The 15,254-nt window shown below is 35.9% G+C and overlaps 1 protein-coding gene across 1 annotated transcript in view; it reads left to right on the top strand.

Annotated features, from left to right (window-relative positions):
* HACL1 (2-hydroxyacyl-CoA lyase 1) overlaps window positions 1-15,012 on the top strand; it is a 33,671-nt gene extending 18,659 nt beyond the window's left edge. The window contains exons 7-17 of the mRNA XM_026708241.2: window positions 391-485; window positions 5,706-5,818; window positions 6,841-6,976; window positions 7,307-7,412; window positions 8,135-8,218; window positions 8,468-8,569; window positions 9,524-9,678; window positions 12,786-12,944; window positions 13,099-13,206; window positions 14,045-14,231; window positions 14,479-15,012. Coding sequence (XP_026564026.1) covers window positions 391-485; window positions 5,706-5,818; window positions 6,841-6,976; window positions 7,307-7,412; window positions 8,135-8,218; window positions 8,468-8,569; window positions 9,524-9,678; window positions 12,786-12,944; window positions 13,099-13,206; window positions 14,045-14,231; window positions 14,479-14,511 — 1,278 coding nt within the window. The 3' untranslated portion in view covers window positions 14,512-15,012. The remainder of the gene's footprint in view (window positions 1-390; window positions 486-5,705; window positions 5,819-6,840; window positions 6,977-7,306; window positions 7,413-8,134; window positions 8,219-8,467; window positions 8,570-9,523; window positions 9,679-12,785; window positions 12,945-13,098; window positions 13,207-14,044; window positions 14,232-14,478) is intronic.
* The last annotated feature ends 242 nt before the right edge of the window (window positions 15,013-15,254 follow it).

Here is a 15,254-nt window from a genome sequence, read left to right as displayed (position 1 = left end):
GTTGTAGAATTCAGCCAGGGATTTTGATTTGATGACCCCAAATCTATTTCTTTGTAGAGCTAAATCAGGGCTGTCAAACTCACATCATCATGGCAGTGACATATGACTTCTCGGGACTTTTTTCCCCTTTGCTAAACTTGATGTAGGCATGGCCAGCATTTGATGCATCTGGCCCGTGGGCCAGGAGTTTGACAACCCTGACCATAGATATGCTTATTTACAGACTGAATCTAACAGTTATTCGTTCTTTAGTAGATGGATATTTATTTTGTCCATTGTTTATTTAATGCATGTTTATCAATAAGGGTTGGTGTAATTTAAAATAGAATAAAACCTTTAGTTATGATTACTGCCATATAATTTATCTTCCAACTTATCTAATCAATCTAGGTTGTCAGAACCAGTATTTATGGACGCCCAGGTGCCTGCTATATTGACATACCTGGAGACTTTGTAAATCTGACAGTGAAGAAAAGCTCTGTCAAGTGAGTTGTTATCACTATAAATAGCAAGTCGTTTCTACTGATAATGTTGTACTTTTACTATATTTGTGCTTTCTCATGGAATGTACTTTTAATAAAGGTAAATATTGACTCTAAAAATTACCCATAACACAAAATATTTTCTGGCATAAGAAACTTTAAAGAAATGTAAGTCAGACTCATCACAAGACTATAACCAACTGGTCCCAACCAATGAATTCTAACTTTTTAAATTTATTCTTCAACAAACTTTTATAAAGAAATTATTTAGAATGGAAGGTAAAACAATTGACATCAAGATTTTTTAAATGAATGTTCAATTCCATGAGTGACTCAAATATAGAGATGTATCCTTAAGAACAATTAAATGGGATATAATGTTAACCTATTGCTTAAATAAGACACTTCAGATTTTGGAAGAGATCTCAGAATCTCCAAATCCTATGCCATATCCAGGGTTTTACAAGGAAATTGCCAGAGCATTGGCAGGTGTCTTAATCAAAAGCAATTTCTTCCCAAGCATGAATTTCACTAATTTTTTTAAAAATAATCTTTCTTAAAATGAAAACAAGTATCCTACAAAATGCCAGCAAATGAGATGTTTTTTTCCTTTAGAATCAAAATGTACCTCTACATTAGGACAAAGACTTTCAGGCTCTGTTTCTCATAACTTTAAGATATAATTAAGAAAAGGAAGCTGATCTCCTTTCAAATACAATTGTCACTTGAATCATTATTAGTTTGAGAGATACCACTTATATACTCCATTTTTGCTTTTCAATTGCTATGTCTTATATTCCCTTGAAAGATTTACATCAATATTTTTTAAATGGGGGATATTGCCTAAGAGTCTGTAAGGTATCTTTTGCTTTTGATCTGGTTCTTTGAGAATATGTGTGAGAGAATGTAAAGAATCTATGTAAAGAAGCATAAACTAGCCAGAAATTAAAGGAATATAATTTTAACTATTAAAAAAAACAAGAGTGAAATCGCCATATGAAACTATATACAAGAACTTTAGTTCTATAGAAATTAGTATTCACAGTTCCATTCTGCCCACATCTGCCCATATGCTATGAAGCAAAACGCACAATTTGCCTTTGAATACAGTTTGTTATAAGATTTTTTCCTATGTATTAAAAAGACCTTATTGCAGAGTAAATATTTGTAATCGCATAAAATGCTAGTTTACTTTTGAAAGCTGATGTTATTTTTTTCTTTCCACAACTATCTGTATACTTTGCTGCAATGGAAGATCCTACCCTGTATATTGGGTTGCTTCTCTCACTTGCTCTAGTGAAAGTTAGACACTTTCAAGCTGAATTCAACTTGTGATGAATACCAGCAGATATCCATATTGTGGGTTTGACAACAATATAAACTGTTTTGCCATTGCCACCTTTTGGGATAAATCCCAGCTTAGTCTCCATTTCATTTCTGAAGCAACACATTCTAAATTTATCTGAAAGTGATTTCCATTAGTATATACTGAGTGACAAGATTGTACTTCTTAACAATACAGATAGGCCTTCACTTACAATATCCCTATCCAGCAGAAAAAAATGTGTGCTTCTATTATTTTCAGAATTCATATACTTCTTTAATGTCCTTTAATTTTTAATCTTTAATTGCATATAAACTTTTCTAACTTTGCTTTGTAATAGTTTGCTTCCATTGCATTTCAAATTCCCAGAGGTTGTGGAGGGGGCTGCTGGCTGTTTGTAAAGGAAGCAGAGGGTGAGTAAAAGGGAGAGAGGCAGTTTGAATTGCTTCCATTGCATTTCAAATTCCCAGAGGTTATGGGAGGAGCTGCTGGCTGCTTATGAAGGAAGCAGAGGGTGAGTAAAAAAGCGAAAGATAGCAGAATCATATAACTATAAACCAAGAATACCAATAATACATTTAGGGTAAGTGCGTTTGAGATTGTGATTTTATTTTATTTCAAAATGACCAGCTTCGTTCAGTGTAATACTTATTTTACACCTCTCTTTCGCAGTACTCCTTTCAAACTTGGACACTGTCCTCTTTGTAAAAAAATCCAGTCTACATGGACAGATTACCTATCAACAATCTCTCCAAGCAGAAATTAGGTGCCCAATCCAGCCATATATTGAGCTGCCGTGTTACCAGCCCCCACTACCACAAAGATCCTACAGGAAAAGGGCAGTATGGACAACCGTGGGATCTGGCAGGGTGAGAGCTGTGGACCATAACTGCAAAGCTTTTGCTGTGTCCCAGCATAACAGATACAGTGCGCTTGCTGACCTTAATAGGGACACTAAAGTGACAGGTCAAGGTAGTTGTGATAATGATAACTCAAGTAAGCTGGGGATCATGATCCTAGAAGAAGAACTTACTTTGGAAAGGAGAAAGTGTGAATCAGGTATCACGTACCAGTCACACAAGAAGTGCAAGGCATCCAAAAAGAGAAGCCACCTTCTGTTTGGGGACTCAGTCGTAAGGGATGTAAATTTAGGAAAGGATACTGAGGTTTTGAAAGAGGTCAAGTGTCTACCAGGTGCTACTGCCAGCAGAGACAAGAAGCGTATTCTTAAGATAGTCAAGAATGCCAGCAAGGACTGTGATGTTGATGCTATTATACATCTTAGTACAAATGATCTGTCCCAGAAGGATGTACTTTCTGTTCAGAAAGACTTCCAGAGCTTGGGGTATGAACTTAGCAATATGGGCTGCAGGCTTATCTTTTCAGAGGTTCTACCAGTATACAAGGAACAAAAAGGGAAAGGGCATCGTGTAGCAGAGTTTAATGCGTGGCTAAAGGAGTGGTGTAAAAGGGAAGGCTTTGGTTTTATTAGTCATAATGTCTGCAGCTGGTCTAATGAAAAACTGTACAAAAGAGATGGTTTGCAGCCATCAAAGAAAGGGACTAAGTTACTTGGCATTAAATTCACAGATTTCCTGGAAAAACATTTAAACTGAACAGTGGGGACAGAGAATTAATGGATTCAAAACATTTCTGTCCTCAGCAACCTAAAACTAATAAGGATATCAGTACATGCAAAATAGATGTTTGTGCAGGTAAGATTATCAACCTTGATGGCAACCAAAACAAAGCATTTAATAGTGAGTGCCATACCATGTGCACTAATCAAACAGGTGGCAAGAAAGTAGGGGCAGGCAGGCACAACACAGGTTATGTAGACAGTAAACACAATGTCAGACATAAAGATCTCAAGTGCCTATATACAAACGCACAAAGTCTGGGGAACAAGCAGGGTGAACTCGAACTACGAATACATGAAAGTAAATATGATATAGTTGGAATAACAGAAACTTGGTGGGATGAAACCCATGACTGGAACATACTGGTAGAAGGATACAAACTATTCAGAAAAAAAAAACAGACCCCATAAAAGAGGAGGTGGAGTTGCACTGTATGTAAAGGACCATTATATTGCTACAGAAATGCATGAAACCAAAGATGAAAACCTCCTAGAATGCATATGGATCTAGAAACAAGTAAAGTAATAACTAGCAGTCAGCACAGGTTTATTAAAAACAGATCATGCCAAACCAATCTTATTTCATTCTTCAACACAGTGACTAAATTAGTAGACCAGCAAAATACTATGGACATAATATATTTAGATTTCAGCAAGGCATTCGACAAAGTAGACCACAACCTACTTCTTAGTAAGCTAGAAAAAAGTAGAATAGATAGTACCACCACTAAATGGACTTGCAACTGGCTGGCAAACCGTACTCAACGAGTAGTCCTTAATGGGTCTAAGTCTACATGGAGGGAAGTAAACAGTGGGGTGCCACAAGATTCTATCTTAGGCCCAGTACTCTTCAGTATCTTCATTAACAACTTAGATGAGGGAATAGAAGGGGAATTTGCAGATGATATTAAGTTGGCAGGAATAACTAACATCCAAGAAGATAGGCTCAAGATCCAGATGGATCTTGACAGACTAGAACACTGGGCCTTATCTAACAAAATGAAATTCAATGTAGAGAAAAGTAAAGTCCTACACTTAGGCAAGAAAAGCCAAAAGCACACATATAGACTGGGTGAAACCAGACTTAATAGCAGTAACTATGAGAGGGATCTTGGAGTCTTAGTGGACAACCAGCTAACTATGAGACCACACCTAGAGGACTGCATCCAGTTTTGTTCACCACATAAAAAAGATGTTGAGACACTAGAAAAAGTACAGAGAAGAGCAACCAGGATGATTAGGGGACTGGAGGCTAAAACATACAATGAACAGTTGCAGGAACCCAGGCTTGGCTAGTCTAGTAAAGGGAAGGACCAGGGGAGACATGATAGCAGTCTTCCAATATTTGAGGAGCTTCCACAGGCAGGAAGGAGTCAAGCTATTTTCTAGACCGCCAGTAGGCCAAACAAGGAATAATGGATGGAAACTGCACCAGGAGAGATTTAACCTGGAAATAAGGAGAAACTTTTTGACAGTGAGAACAATCAACCAATGGAACAGCTTGTCCTCAGAAGTTGTGGGAGTGCCATCACTTGAGACTTTCAAGAAGAGATTGGACTTCCATTTGTCAGAAATGGTGTAGGGTCTCCCGCTTGGGCCGGGGGTTGGACTAGATGACCTACAAGGTCCCTTCCAACTCTGATTATCTGTTTTCTGCTTACGTTTAACCCATTTCAAGCATTGATTTGCCATTAAGTCCAGCAGATAAGCTTGTAAGACATACATAATTACTTACTTTCTAGTACAAGTTATTTTTTCTCAGAAGGTCATATTGAAATGTAGTGTTTCCCCAACTATATTTTCAATGTCAGAATACTTTTCTCCACTGTAGAAAAATAGATCACTGAACTTGCTATGATGGTTTCTGTTCTACGGTGGGTGTCTGTTTATCCCTAGGGAGATAATAATTTTGCTGCAGAAAAGAATTTCTATTATATCTTGTCTGGTTTTCTCCTGGGATTTTTTGAGCTCTTATTGATTTTTAATTTTGTAGCTGTAAGGGAGTGTTGCTGTCTGACTCCTAGGAATGATTTTAGTCCTGCCTGTCAAAATGAGTAGGAAAGCAGTCTAATTTTCAGGATACTTCCATTCACTATAAAAATATGCTTCATATTAAACTAGTGTGTCATTTTGGTGGGAATGCAATATGTTCACATTAGTTGATAATAGCCTGAAATGATAATACACAAATAATTGCTTATTTATTCTGTTGTTTATTCCAGATCTTTTTTGAGGATTAGTTTTTTATTTTGTCTTACAGGTACATTGACTGCTGTCCAGCACCTCCTATCAGTATGGCTGAAGAGATGACCATTTCTAAAGCAGTTTCATTAATTTTACATTCCAAGAAACCACTTTTAATTATCGGCAAAGGTAGTCCTATTTCAGTCCTAGCAAAACAAACAAACACCCTATTCCCTAGAAACTTCAAATATAATAATTGAAATGTTTCTTTCCTTGTCATATTGTTTACTCTATTTACAAGATAAATTATTTTGCCTGTTGAAATTAAAATGTCCCAGGAATTCATTTTGATTTTGCCTATTGAACAAAATATAATAACTTTCCCTGAAAATGTTTGGTTGCTGGTGTTTTACATAAAGTAAAAGTAAGATTTTTTTTTTTTAAAAGTTGTACTTTTAAAATTATTTTAACTTTGAATATGATGATAATACAGGGATATCACCAGAGTGGAGGGGAAGTAAAATTATTTTTTAAAAAGCAGGATTGCCTCAAAATTGAATTGAATTAAATTGCTCTAGGGAGCAATATACCTATTTTAAAATTTAATTTAGAGGGAGGGAAAATATTGTAAATAGTTACCATATCATCCAATTATGGCAGTATTATTGAGGAAAGCAGCAAAAACGGATCTTGATAGCCACATAGAGCTGACAGTTACCATACCTCTGCAAGCTGCTTTGCTATAAAATGATGCCAGATTAATATAAAATTAAAATGTTTAATTATTATTTTAATTAAAGGAGTTGCTCAAAATGTATAATTATTATTTTGAATTTTTGCATGTTGTCAAATCAGAAATTTTGATTGTAGCAGTCACTTTCTTTTTATACATCAGTTTTAGTTTGAAACACAAGACTAGTCATTATTGGAAAATAAGTCATTTTTGCAATTCCAATAAAATATTATAAATTTTTAAAGTTTAATACTACTGCAAATTAACAGTATTCTATGTTAAAAGATTATCCTTTTGTATGTGAGGCTTTACTCTATTAAGACCAAGCTGCATATTAATTTTTTATAACATTCAAATGAAGGTATAAGTGGCTCTTAACAAAATCATCATCAGTGAAAAGTGATGCTGTCATAGAAAAGGTTGATAGGATACTGAAATGGTGTCATGAAGTTTTTATGGTGATGGGTATATCTCTTAGGGGCTGCTTATTCACGTGCTGAAAACAGCATCAGGAGATTGGTGGACCAATGTGGGCTTCCATTTTTGCCTACGCCAATGGGGAAGGGAGTTGTTCCTGACAACCATCCGTATTGTGTGGCTGCAGCCAGATCTAGGTAAATACACAAATTGAGCCTTTCCTTCCAACCTTTGAAATTATAGGGAAAGAGCATACTATTTATCATTATTACAACAGCCAAAATAACAATGGTAAATGTATTAAGGTCACATTAGGAATTTATTGGGAGATAACGTATTCAATAAGCCACAATTAAACAGTCCACCTTAGCAGTTTAAGGGATTCAAAATCTCCAAACTGGTAATATTTTGGAGTGATAAAGAGCAACATTCAATTATAATGATTAAAAACACAAAATTTTAATTGCTGTTCTGTATTCTTTTAATATATATGAAAATAATTTAATTGACTTCTTTTTAATGACTAGGGCACTACAATATGCTGATGTGATAGTATTACTTGGAGCCAGACTCAACTGGATTCTGCATTTTGGACTTCCACCGAGGTTTCAGCCAGATGTAAAAGTTATTCAGGTATTCGGACAAATTTCTTTTTAGATACATTCCAGAGCTATTTTTAATAGGTGGTCTTCAAAGACAGTTGAAGTACAATGCCCCAAATGTTCAATGCAACTTTCCATTTTTGCTGGGGATCTGGAACTTATAACCTATTTGGAAAGCAGCTGTTGGGCAAGGAAGGCTGGTAGAGCCCAAGTGCACCCAGTGCAAGATTTACTGGAGACAGGATAAGTGGAAAATAATGTAACATCAGTTTAAGAACTTTTTAATCCTCCAAGCTTATCTTCATAGTTATTGTCAAAAGACAGGATGTTGAACCAAGGAATTTTTTTTTAGGAAAAAAACCCTAGTTCCTGATGTGATCAAAGGTCTCTTTAATTTAAATTTTTCTTGAAAAAGACTTTCCCCAAAGTGCTTTAGAGACTAATTTTATTTGCTTTTCTGCCTTTTTCTGCTCCTTGGTTGAGTTTCATCTTTTGTTTTTGCTTGCTTTTAGAGGCAATTTGTCTCATCAAGGCTAAAGTTTTTGTATAAGATGTGTTGTAAATCTTAGGCAAAAAGAGAAAGTTAACAACTAGAGGGAAACAAGTAGTTCATTTTTTTCTTTGTTTTGAACTAAAAATTGAAGCCCTGCTGTTTAAGGAAAACTGTTATTGCCTAAGTCACCATTTGATTTTTCTTTCTTTCTTCAAGCAGATAATTTGTTTCTTCTCTGCTTTCTTGGTGTTTTTTCAAAGGTAGACATTTTTGCTGAAGAGCTGGGAAACAATGTGAAACCTGCTGCAGGCTTGTTGGGAGATGTAAAAGCAGTGACTGATCAGGTAACATGCTGTCTTATGTAAGTGCCATCTTTTGTTGGATATAGGAGCTGGGTTGAAGAATTTGATGGAAAATCATTTGGGTTGATAAATTGTCAGTAATCTGGCCAAACGTGCACCAGTATGCTAGAAAATGTAACAGTACATTTCTAAAGCGAATGATTTTTGTACTACATGTGTGTGTGTGTGTGTGTGTGTGTGTGTGTTCGTATTCATATGATATTACTAGTAAGCATATTGCTATATTCTTAGCTTTTACATGAATTTAACAAGAAGCTTTGGAGATACCCTTCGGATACAGATTGGTGGAAAGATCTTCGAGCCAAAATGCAGAGCAATGTGGCAATATCTAAGGTATCATTAATGATATATATCAAGAAGGAGTTTGGCTTTAAAAAAATCAAAGTCCTGTGGCATCACATGTTCCTAACTTTATTATGGCATAGCATATTTCATTATTCAGAACTATAAGCATGAATACATCCATGGCTGGAAGAGATATAATTGTGAGGTCAGAAGAAAGGGAAATTAAGATTGAGGTCATTTATACATGGTTTGCTGAAAAAGCATTTCCCCTTCAGATTTTCTGGATTTTTTTTTGTATATGTTGTCTAACTCTCATGTTTATCTTACTAATATATAGGACTCAGATTGAATAAATAGCACTTTGGGTTGGTTTTTTTAAAAATTTCTTAACTAAAGCAATCTGCAGTGTGCCAGGATGAAAAAGTTATTACACACACACAAGGTTTTATCAGTTCAATTAAAAGAATGTCTAGGGTCAGTTGTACACTAGACATCATTAAACAGTTGTACCCTAGGTTCATCATTAAACCAAAATGATTCCAAGGGTGTGACCTAAAATCATTAATGTTCCCAGCATGAATCCCAGAACAATATTCTGGAATTTCTGCCTGTCTTAACTTCACTATAATGAACATCACTTCATGACTTCTTAAAGGAGAATGAACAAGAATTCCCACATTGGATATTAGAAACTGATCACTAATTAGAGGAATTGTTTGACTGCAGTTATTGCAATTGAAATTGGTGGAATCAGTTACTGAATCCAGTAGGTTGATTATTCACATTGGCTTGTTAGACACTGGATGACTTCTGTGAACAAAATTAAGTCAGCCTTAAACTCTGTTTTTTTTCCCCACTCAGATTCCTTTGGTGATCAGAGATTCCAGTGGGAAAAACATAAACATTCATAAAATACAAAATTCTGATTTTATAGTCTTTATATTTTCAGGAACAGTTGAGCCAGCAGATTTTTAACATTATTCATTTTCTCATTAATTTAAGGCACTATCACTAGAAAAACAGTTGCCAATGAATTACTATACAGTATTCCATCATGTGAGGGAAATTTTGCCAAAGGATTGTATTCTGGTCAGCGAGGGAGCAAATACAATGGATATTGGGCGCACCATGCTCCCAAATTATCTTCCTCGGCACAGGTAAATATATATCAGTTTCCTTCTTAATAAATATTTTGGCAATTTGTACATTCCTGATATTAGCACATGTTGATGAACACACATTCACTTCAATTTATATTTTTCTTCCATACTTTACCATCCAGATAAAGTTCTTAGATAAATATAAACAAAAGGAAAATACTATGTATATCATTCTTATTATGCCAACAGGGAGTTGGAGAAAAGTACTGTTTGTTGTGAGGAATAGATTTTTCCACACCATCAGGTTACACAATTAAAAATTTCCTACAAAATAATATGATTTATAAAGGTAGTTAAATAGAACTAGCCTTCTGCAAATGAAAAGATTTGTTCTATCAGACTTTTAATTCAACATTTCTAGAACATAGGAAGAACTGTTTCCACCCATTTTTTTTTCCAGTCTAAAAGATTGGAAGAACCAGTTTTGTATGCCCCTAAGAACTTTTTCCCAAGAATTTGTATCCAGGATCAATAAAAATTACTTTAAATCAAATTTATTTATTCTTTGAACTGATACTTCAGCAAAAAACTAACAGAAACAGTAACTTTTAATTTGATAATTTAATCTTAGTTCAATTAGAGCAGACATTCACCAATATGTTTTATATGTGTATAAATGCCAATCTTGTTTATAATGAATCTGGTGATCTTCTGCAAAACAAATTTGTCAAACATACCAGTACAACATAAATTGAAACAATTTCTGTATTTAGTCTCAAATTATAAAGCACATTGTCTTTTCATTAGATGAAGTATATGAGTAATATTTTGCTTTGGTAATCAATCAGTTCTGTTATTCTTCAGATTATTATGGTAAGTGGGATTGGAAATTTCCTTGCTAAACCACATGTTTGTAAAGCTAATATGTTGTTTAGCAATGGCAGTCCTGGTTGCCAATATAACTCAAGTATCCACAGGTTGTTAAGCAGGAAGAGGGACTTCCAGATAAGGAGTGTGAGGGTGAGTAAGGGTACCACAAACAGGTGCTATGGTTCATGAGTGCTGTTGGTGGTGCATGGGTGCTGTGGGAAGATGTCATGCCCGTGATGGAGACTGACTCTGAGGAAGAGGAGGAACAGCCAACGGAGTGAAAGTGTGGCTCCAGAGGTGGTAGAGGAGGCTGGGGAAAGACAGAGGCTGGCTGAGCAGTCAGATGAGGACCCAGGCCCATGAGATTTGTATAAGTTTGGACCTGCGTGCTAACAGACGCTGGAGACAAATTAGTGTTTTATTCCTAAAGAAGGTTTATCTTGGTTGGCGTTCTTCCACGGACTGTATCTGGTTGTCTTCCTGAAGTTGGCAATTATCTATCCTGGTCTGTCGTGGAACTTTATTCAGTGCAGTTTGGTTTTGATTTTTGCTTTGTTATTGGCTCTTTGAATTTGAACTGTGTTTCTTTCCTTTGAAATGTTATTTTGAAAATAGTTCGCTCCTCCACTGCGAACAATTAAACAGTGAAACCAAGTTGAAGGCATTAAAGAACTTCTATTTACATTTTGGTTTTTGTTATATTTCTGATATACTCTAATCACAGCAGGTGATAGGGAGCATAGGTTAGCTAGAAGGGCTGTGGGGATCATTGGTGGGGAATGTTGCAGGCAGGCACATGTTAGGAAGTATAGGTGGGTGGAGGTGCTACATAGCAGAGTTCTTGAGAAAAAAAGTGGTGCAAGAGCAACTTATAGTCTTCCCTATCAGCTTCCTTGTTCCTTTGCTTATGCACAGCTGGCAGGAAAAGTCGCAAATGGCAATCGTGATTGTAGCAAGTTGCAACATCATATTCACAAGATGCCTAGTTAGTTATCACATGACATGGCTGTGACAGTGGCAGATTCACAGACTGGTTGCAACTCTCCTTTGATTAGTGTAGTTTTGAATAGTTACTGAACAACTGGTTGTAACCAAAGACAAACTGTAATAAGTACATATGTAAGCATTGGACAGTGGAATTTTTAAAGCAGAAGTGAGTGATCTATGACAGGGATTGCCAACCTTTTGGACCTCAGGGACCACCAAACTCATAATTTTAAACCCCAGGGACCACTAACCGGTTCTGTGGGCGTGGCCTAATTTGTGGGTGTGGCTTGGTGGTCATGTGACTGGCTGGGCATGGCTTGTATGTAAATATTATAAATATTTATATAAATATTGATTTTTTTAATAAAAAAGAGCAACTTTTACACAAAATCAGGCAAAGCAGGCAGGTAGATTAAGTTGCTCACAGAATCACAGATTCATTCAGAAATCTATCTGCCATTAGCTAGCTCAGTCTGTCACATAAAATTTGCTAGCAAGCAAACTCACAAAATTAACTCAACCCACCATGTATGTAAATATTGATTTTTTATTTAAAAAAGAGCAACTTTTACCCAAAATCAGGCAAAGCAGATAGGTAGATTGAGTTGCTCACAGAATCATTCAAGTGATCTATCCGCCATCGGCTAGCTCAGTCTCTCAAATTTGCTTGCCATGAGTCTGCACTGAATAATAGAAGCTTCAGTCCTAAGGGAGGTTCGGCTGTGCTTAAAAGCAGAGCCGAAGATCTAAAGACTAGCTAGAAAGCAAGAAATCCAACCATTTCCTGCTTTCTAGCTAATCTAAATCTCCCGGCACAGCAGAACAGTTGATGGTCATAAAAAGGAAAAATAGCAATTTGGCAGGCAAGTTTGCCGGGTAAGGAGTGAGTGGGTGGGGAGGGTTCCTGCGAGCCATGTGGGCAGCGCAGCCTTGTGTTTCTGCGTAGCCTGGATTAATTGCTTTGGGGGGTGCTCTGGGAGTGAGATTTCTCTACAGCCCACCAAAATTTTCTCATGGGACGCGGCCCATCAGTTGGTGATCGCTGATCTATGATACTGGTTTGATTAGAAAAAAGGGACCCGAGGAAGAGAGAATTATAGCCGTGTCCACTACTTCATTTTAATCAGCATGAGTTCTGAAATTTCATAATTCGAGAAAGCAAGCAGCTAAAGAAGTTGTATTGTAATTAACAGACCATAGAAAATCTTTGAAATGCTGATTTGTTGGAATGGTGGATATGAATTAAGAAACCTCCAACAGAAAACATGCTATGATTAAAAAAAATACGGTAACTTTTTTCTTTGTAGGCTGGATGCTGGTACCTTTGGGACAATGGGAGTTGGACTTGGTTTTGCAATTGCAGCTGCTATAGTTGCTAAAACCTGTAATCCTGAGCAACGAGTGATCTGTATAGAAGGCGATAGTGCATTTGGTTTTTCTGGTATGGAAGTGGAGACTATTTGCAGGTAAAACTTTTGTACTGCCAAATTTTAATTTTAAAACAAAAACTATAACCTTTTGCTACACAAAGTGAGAGTTTCTACCATATTATAGTTAGAAAAAAATGCTTTAAATGGAAAGTTGTCCTTCAGATGGGTTCCTTTTTATTAATCACTACAGGCAAAACTTGCCAATCATTATAATCATAATCAACAACAATGGAATATACACTGGCTTGGACTCAAACACTTGGAAGGATATGCTGAAACTTGGAGAACCTTCTACATAGTAAGTACTTTGGCATTGTCTTTGATCAGTCTTTAGAATATTTAACTTCTCGCTTTTACAAATCAGATGTTGTACTTAAAAGTTATATATAATAAAATACCATAATTGTTTCAAGATCATCCAACTCTAATGAGTTAAATGAAATAAGGGTGCCAGATTTTACTACTTCTCACACTAACTGAGATTACCTGTGCTACATATAGCAGTAACACCCTCTCCCCAACCCCCAAACCTGCTCTGTTGTGGTCATCCTCCTAGGTCAATTTTTCTCAAATTTAGCAGCTTTAGCTGGGAAATTCTGAAAGTTAAAGTCCTCACATTCTAAATTTGCCAATTTTGAGAAACAGTGGCCTAGGTGCTTTAGAGTAGCAATTTCACCTTCCCTTTCTGCACTGGCCATACTAGCTTGAGCCGTTGAACATTCAAAACCTCTTGAGTATTCCAAAATACTCCTATCTTCTGGAAAGAAAGATGGTCATGGTTTTTGTTTTTAATTGGGAGAGGGAGAGCTCCTACTGGAAAATTGAAAATAAAATGATGCTATCATTAAGAAAGGAGAACCCCAGAACGAGGTATACTTTGCATTGTTGAAATTATCTAGAATGCTTTGAAACTGAACAGAAGAGATCAAAAAGCTGTTTCTCCACCACTGGCATTTCTTCTTCAATAATATCCTGTTTTAATATGCTCATAGTAATTAATTGGGTCCTGAGCAATTTCCCTGTGGCATTGGGAAAATGCCCAATTTACTTGTTAGCAAATTAACAATGACCTTTGATGATGTTTGATTTCATGCTTAACCCACTATCCTAAACCAAATCCTTTTACTTAATTTCAGTGCACCTCCAGTAGCTTTGTTGCCAGATGCTCGCTATGAACAGATTATGTCTGCCTTTGGTGGCAAAGGATACTTTGTACAAACACCAGAAGAATTACAAGCTGCCCTGAAAATAAGCTTATCGGAAAAGCTTGTCCCTTCTCTCCTTAATGTCATGATCAACCCACAATCAGACAGAAAAAAGCAAGTAAGTGTTTGTGGAATTTGTCATTATTCTTGACTTTTTAACATTAACATTATTTCTACTATTTGACCAGTCATGAAGAATAGATCAGGATATTGCTTTTGTTAAACATTTACAAAGTGATTGATGTTTAGAAAGTTTTTCAGTATATCCTTGAACACTACAGTCTGCTATACCTTGTGTCTCTATAACATTTCTTGTAGCTTCTTATCCTGAAATGTTGAGTATTGCTACTCCTTTCTATTCTCAGGATTTTCAATGGCTGACTCGTTCTAACATGTAACAGAAGATGAAAAGACTAGAAGCAAGATCCCTATGTAAACTCAACAGATGTCCAGATTCCACAACATAATTACAGTTGCTAGCTGTTCTTACAAATTGAATGATCATGTTGACTGCCATGTGTAAGGAAGTATTGCGAATTACATACAGATCTACATTTTGTCATTTTGGGAGATAAAAGACACCTAGCTTCTAGCTTATTTCTTTTTCCACTGCTCATATCAACTTTTGAAAGCATTTACTTTAATGCCTGCCCATTGATCTTAAAAATGAGGTACATAATGTACTGATTTGCTTTTGTTTTGATATAATTTTACAGTATGGGAATGCAACAGAGCTTTCTTTGTGTCTTTTATTAGAGGAATCTTGCCAAACATTCTAGATGTATGATTTAACTCCTGTTGAAATCCACAGTTGCTTAAAACAGCTGTATACATTTTGCATGCTGATTCTAATTGTTGCAACTTATAGAACACTGAATAAATATTTTTTTCAAATTAAATTGCCTTGTTCTCTCTGTCACTTGTATTCTTGTATTCTTATCTATGTTTACTGTTTTAATTGGTTTTTAGTATGCTTTACAAATTTTTATTGCATATCACAGATTTTGTGTAAGTTGGGCGGCCATACACATTTTTTTAAAAAGTCATATTGTTAGGAATTTTTTCATAGGTACCATGCAGAAGTGGGCAAAAACCCCAAACCAAATAAATTATTATATAAAAGCATTTGATTAAGTTATAC

Source organism: Pseudonaja textilis, chromosome Z (assembly GCF_049901715.1).
Source record: "Pseudonaja textilis isolate UNSWEBS1 chromosome Z, rPseTex1.2, whole genome shotgun sequence".
In the NCBI taxonomy this organism is placed as follows: Eukaryota; Metazoa; Chordata; class Lepidosauria; order Squamata; family Elapidae; genus Pseudonaja; species Pseudonaja textilis.
Note: the sequence above shows the minus strand (reverse complement) of the source record. Positions and strands in the feature narration are given on the sequence as shown.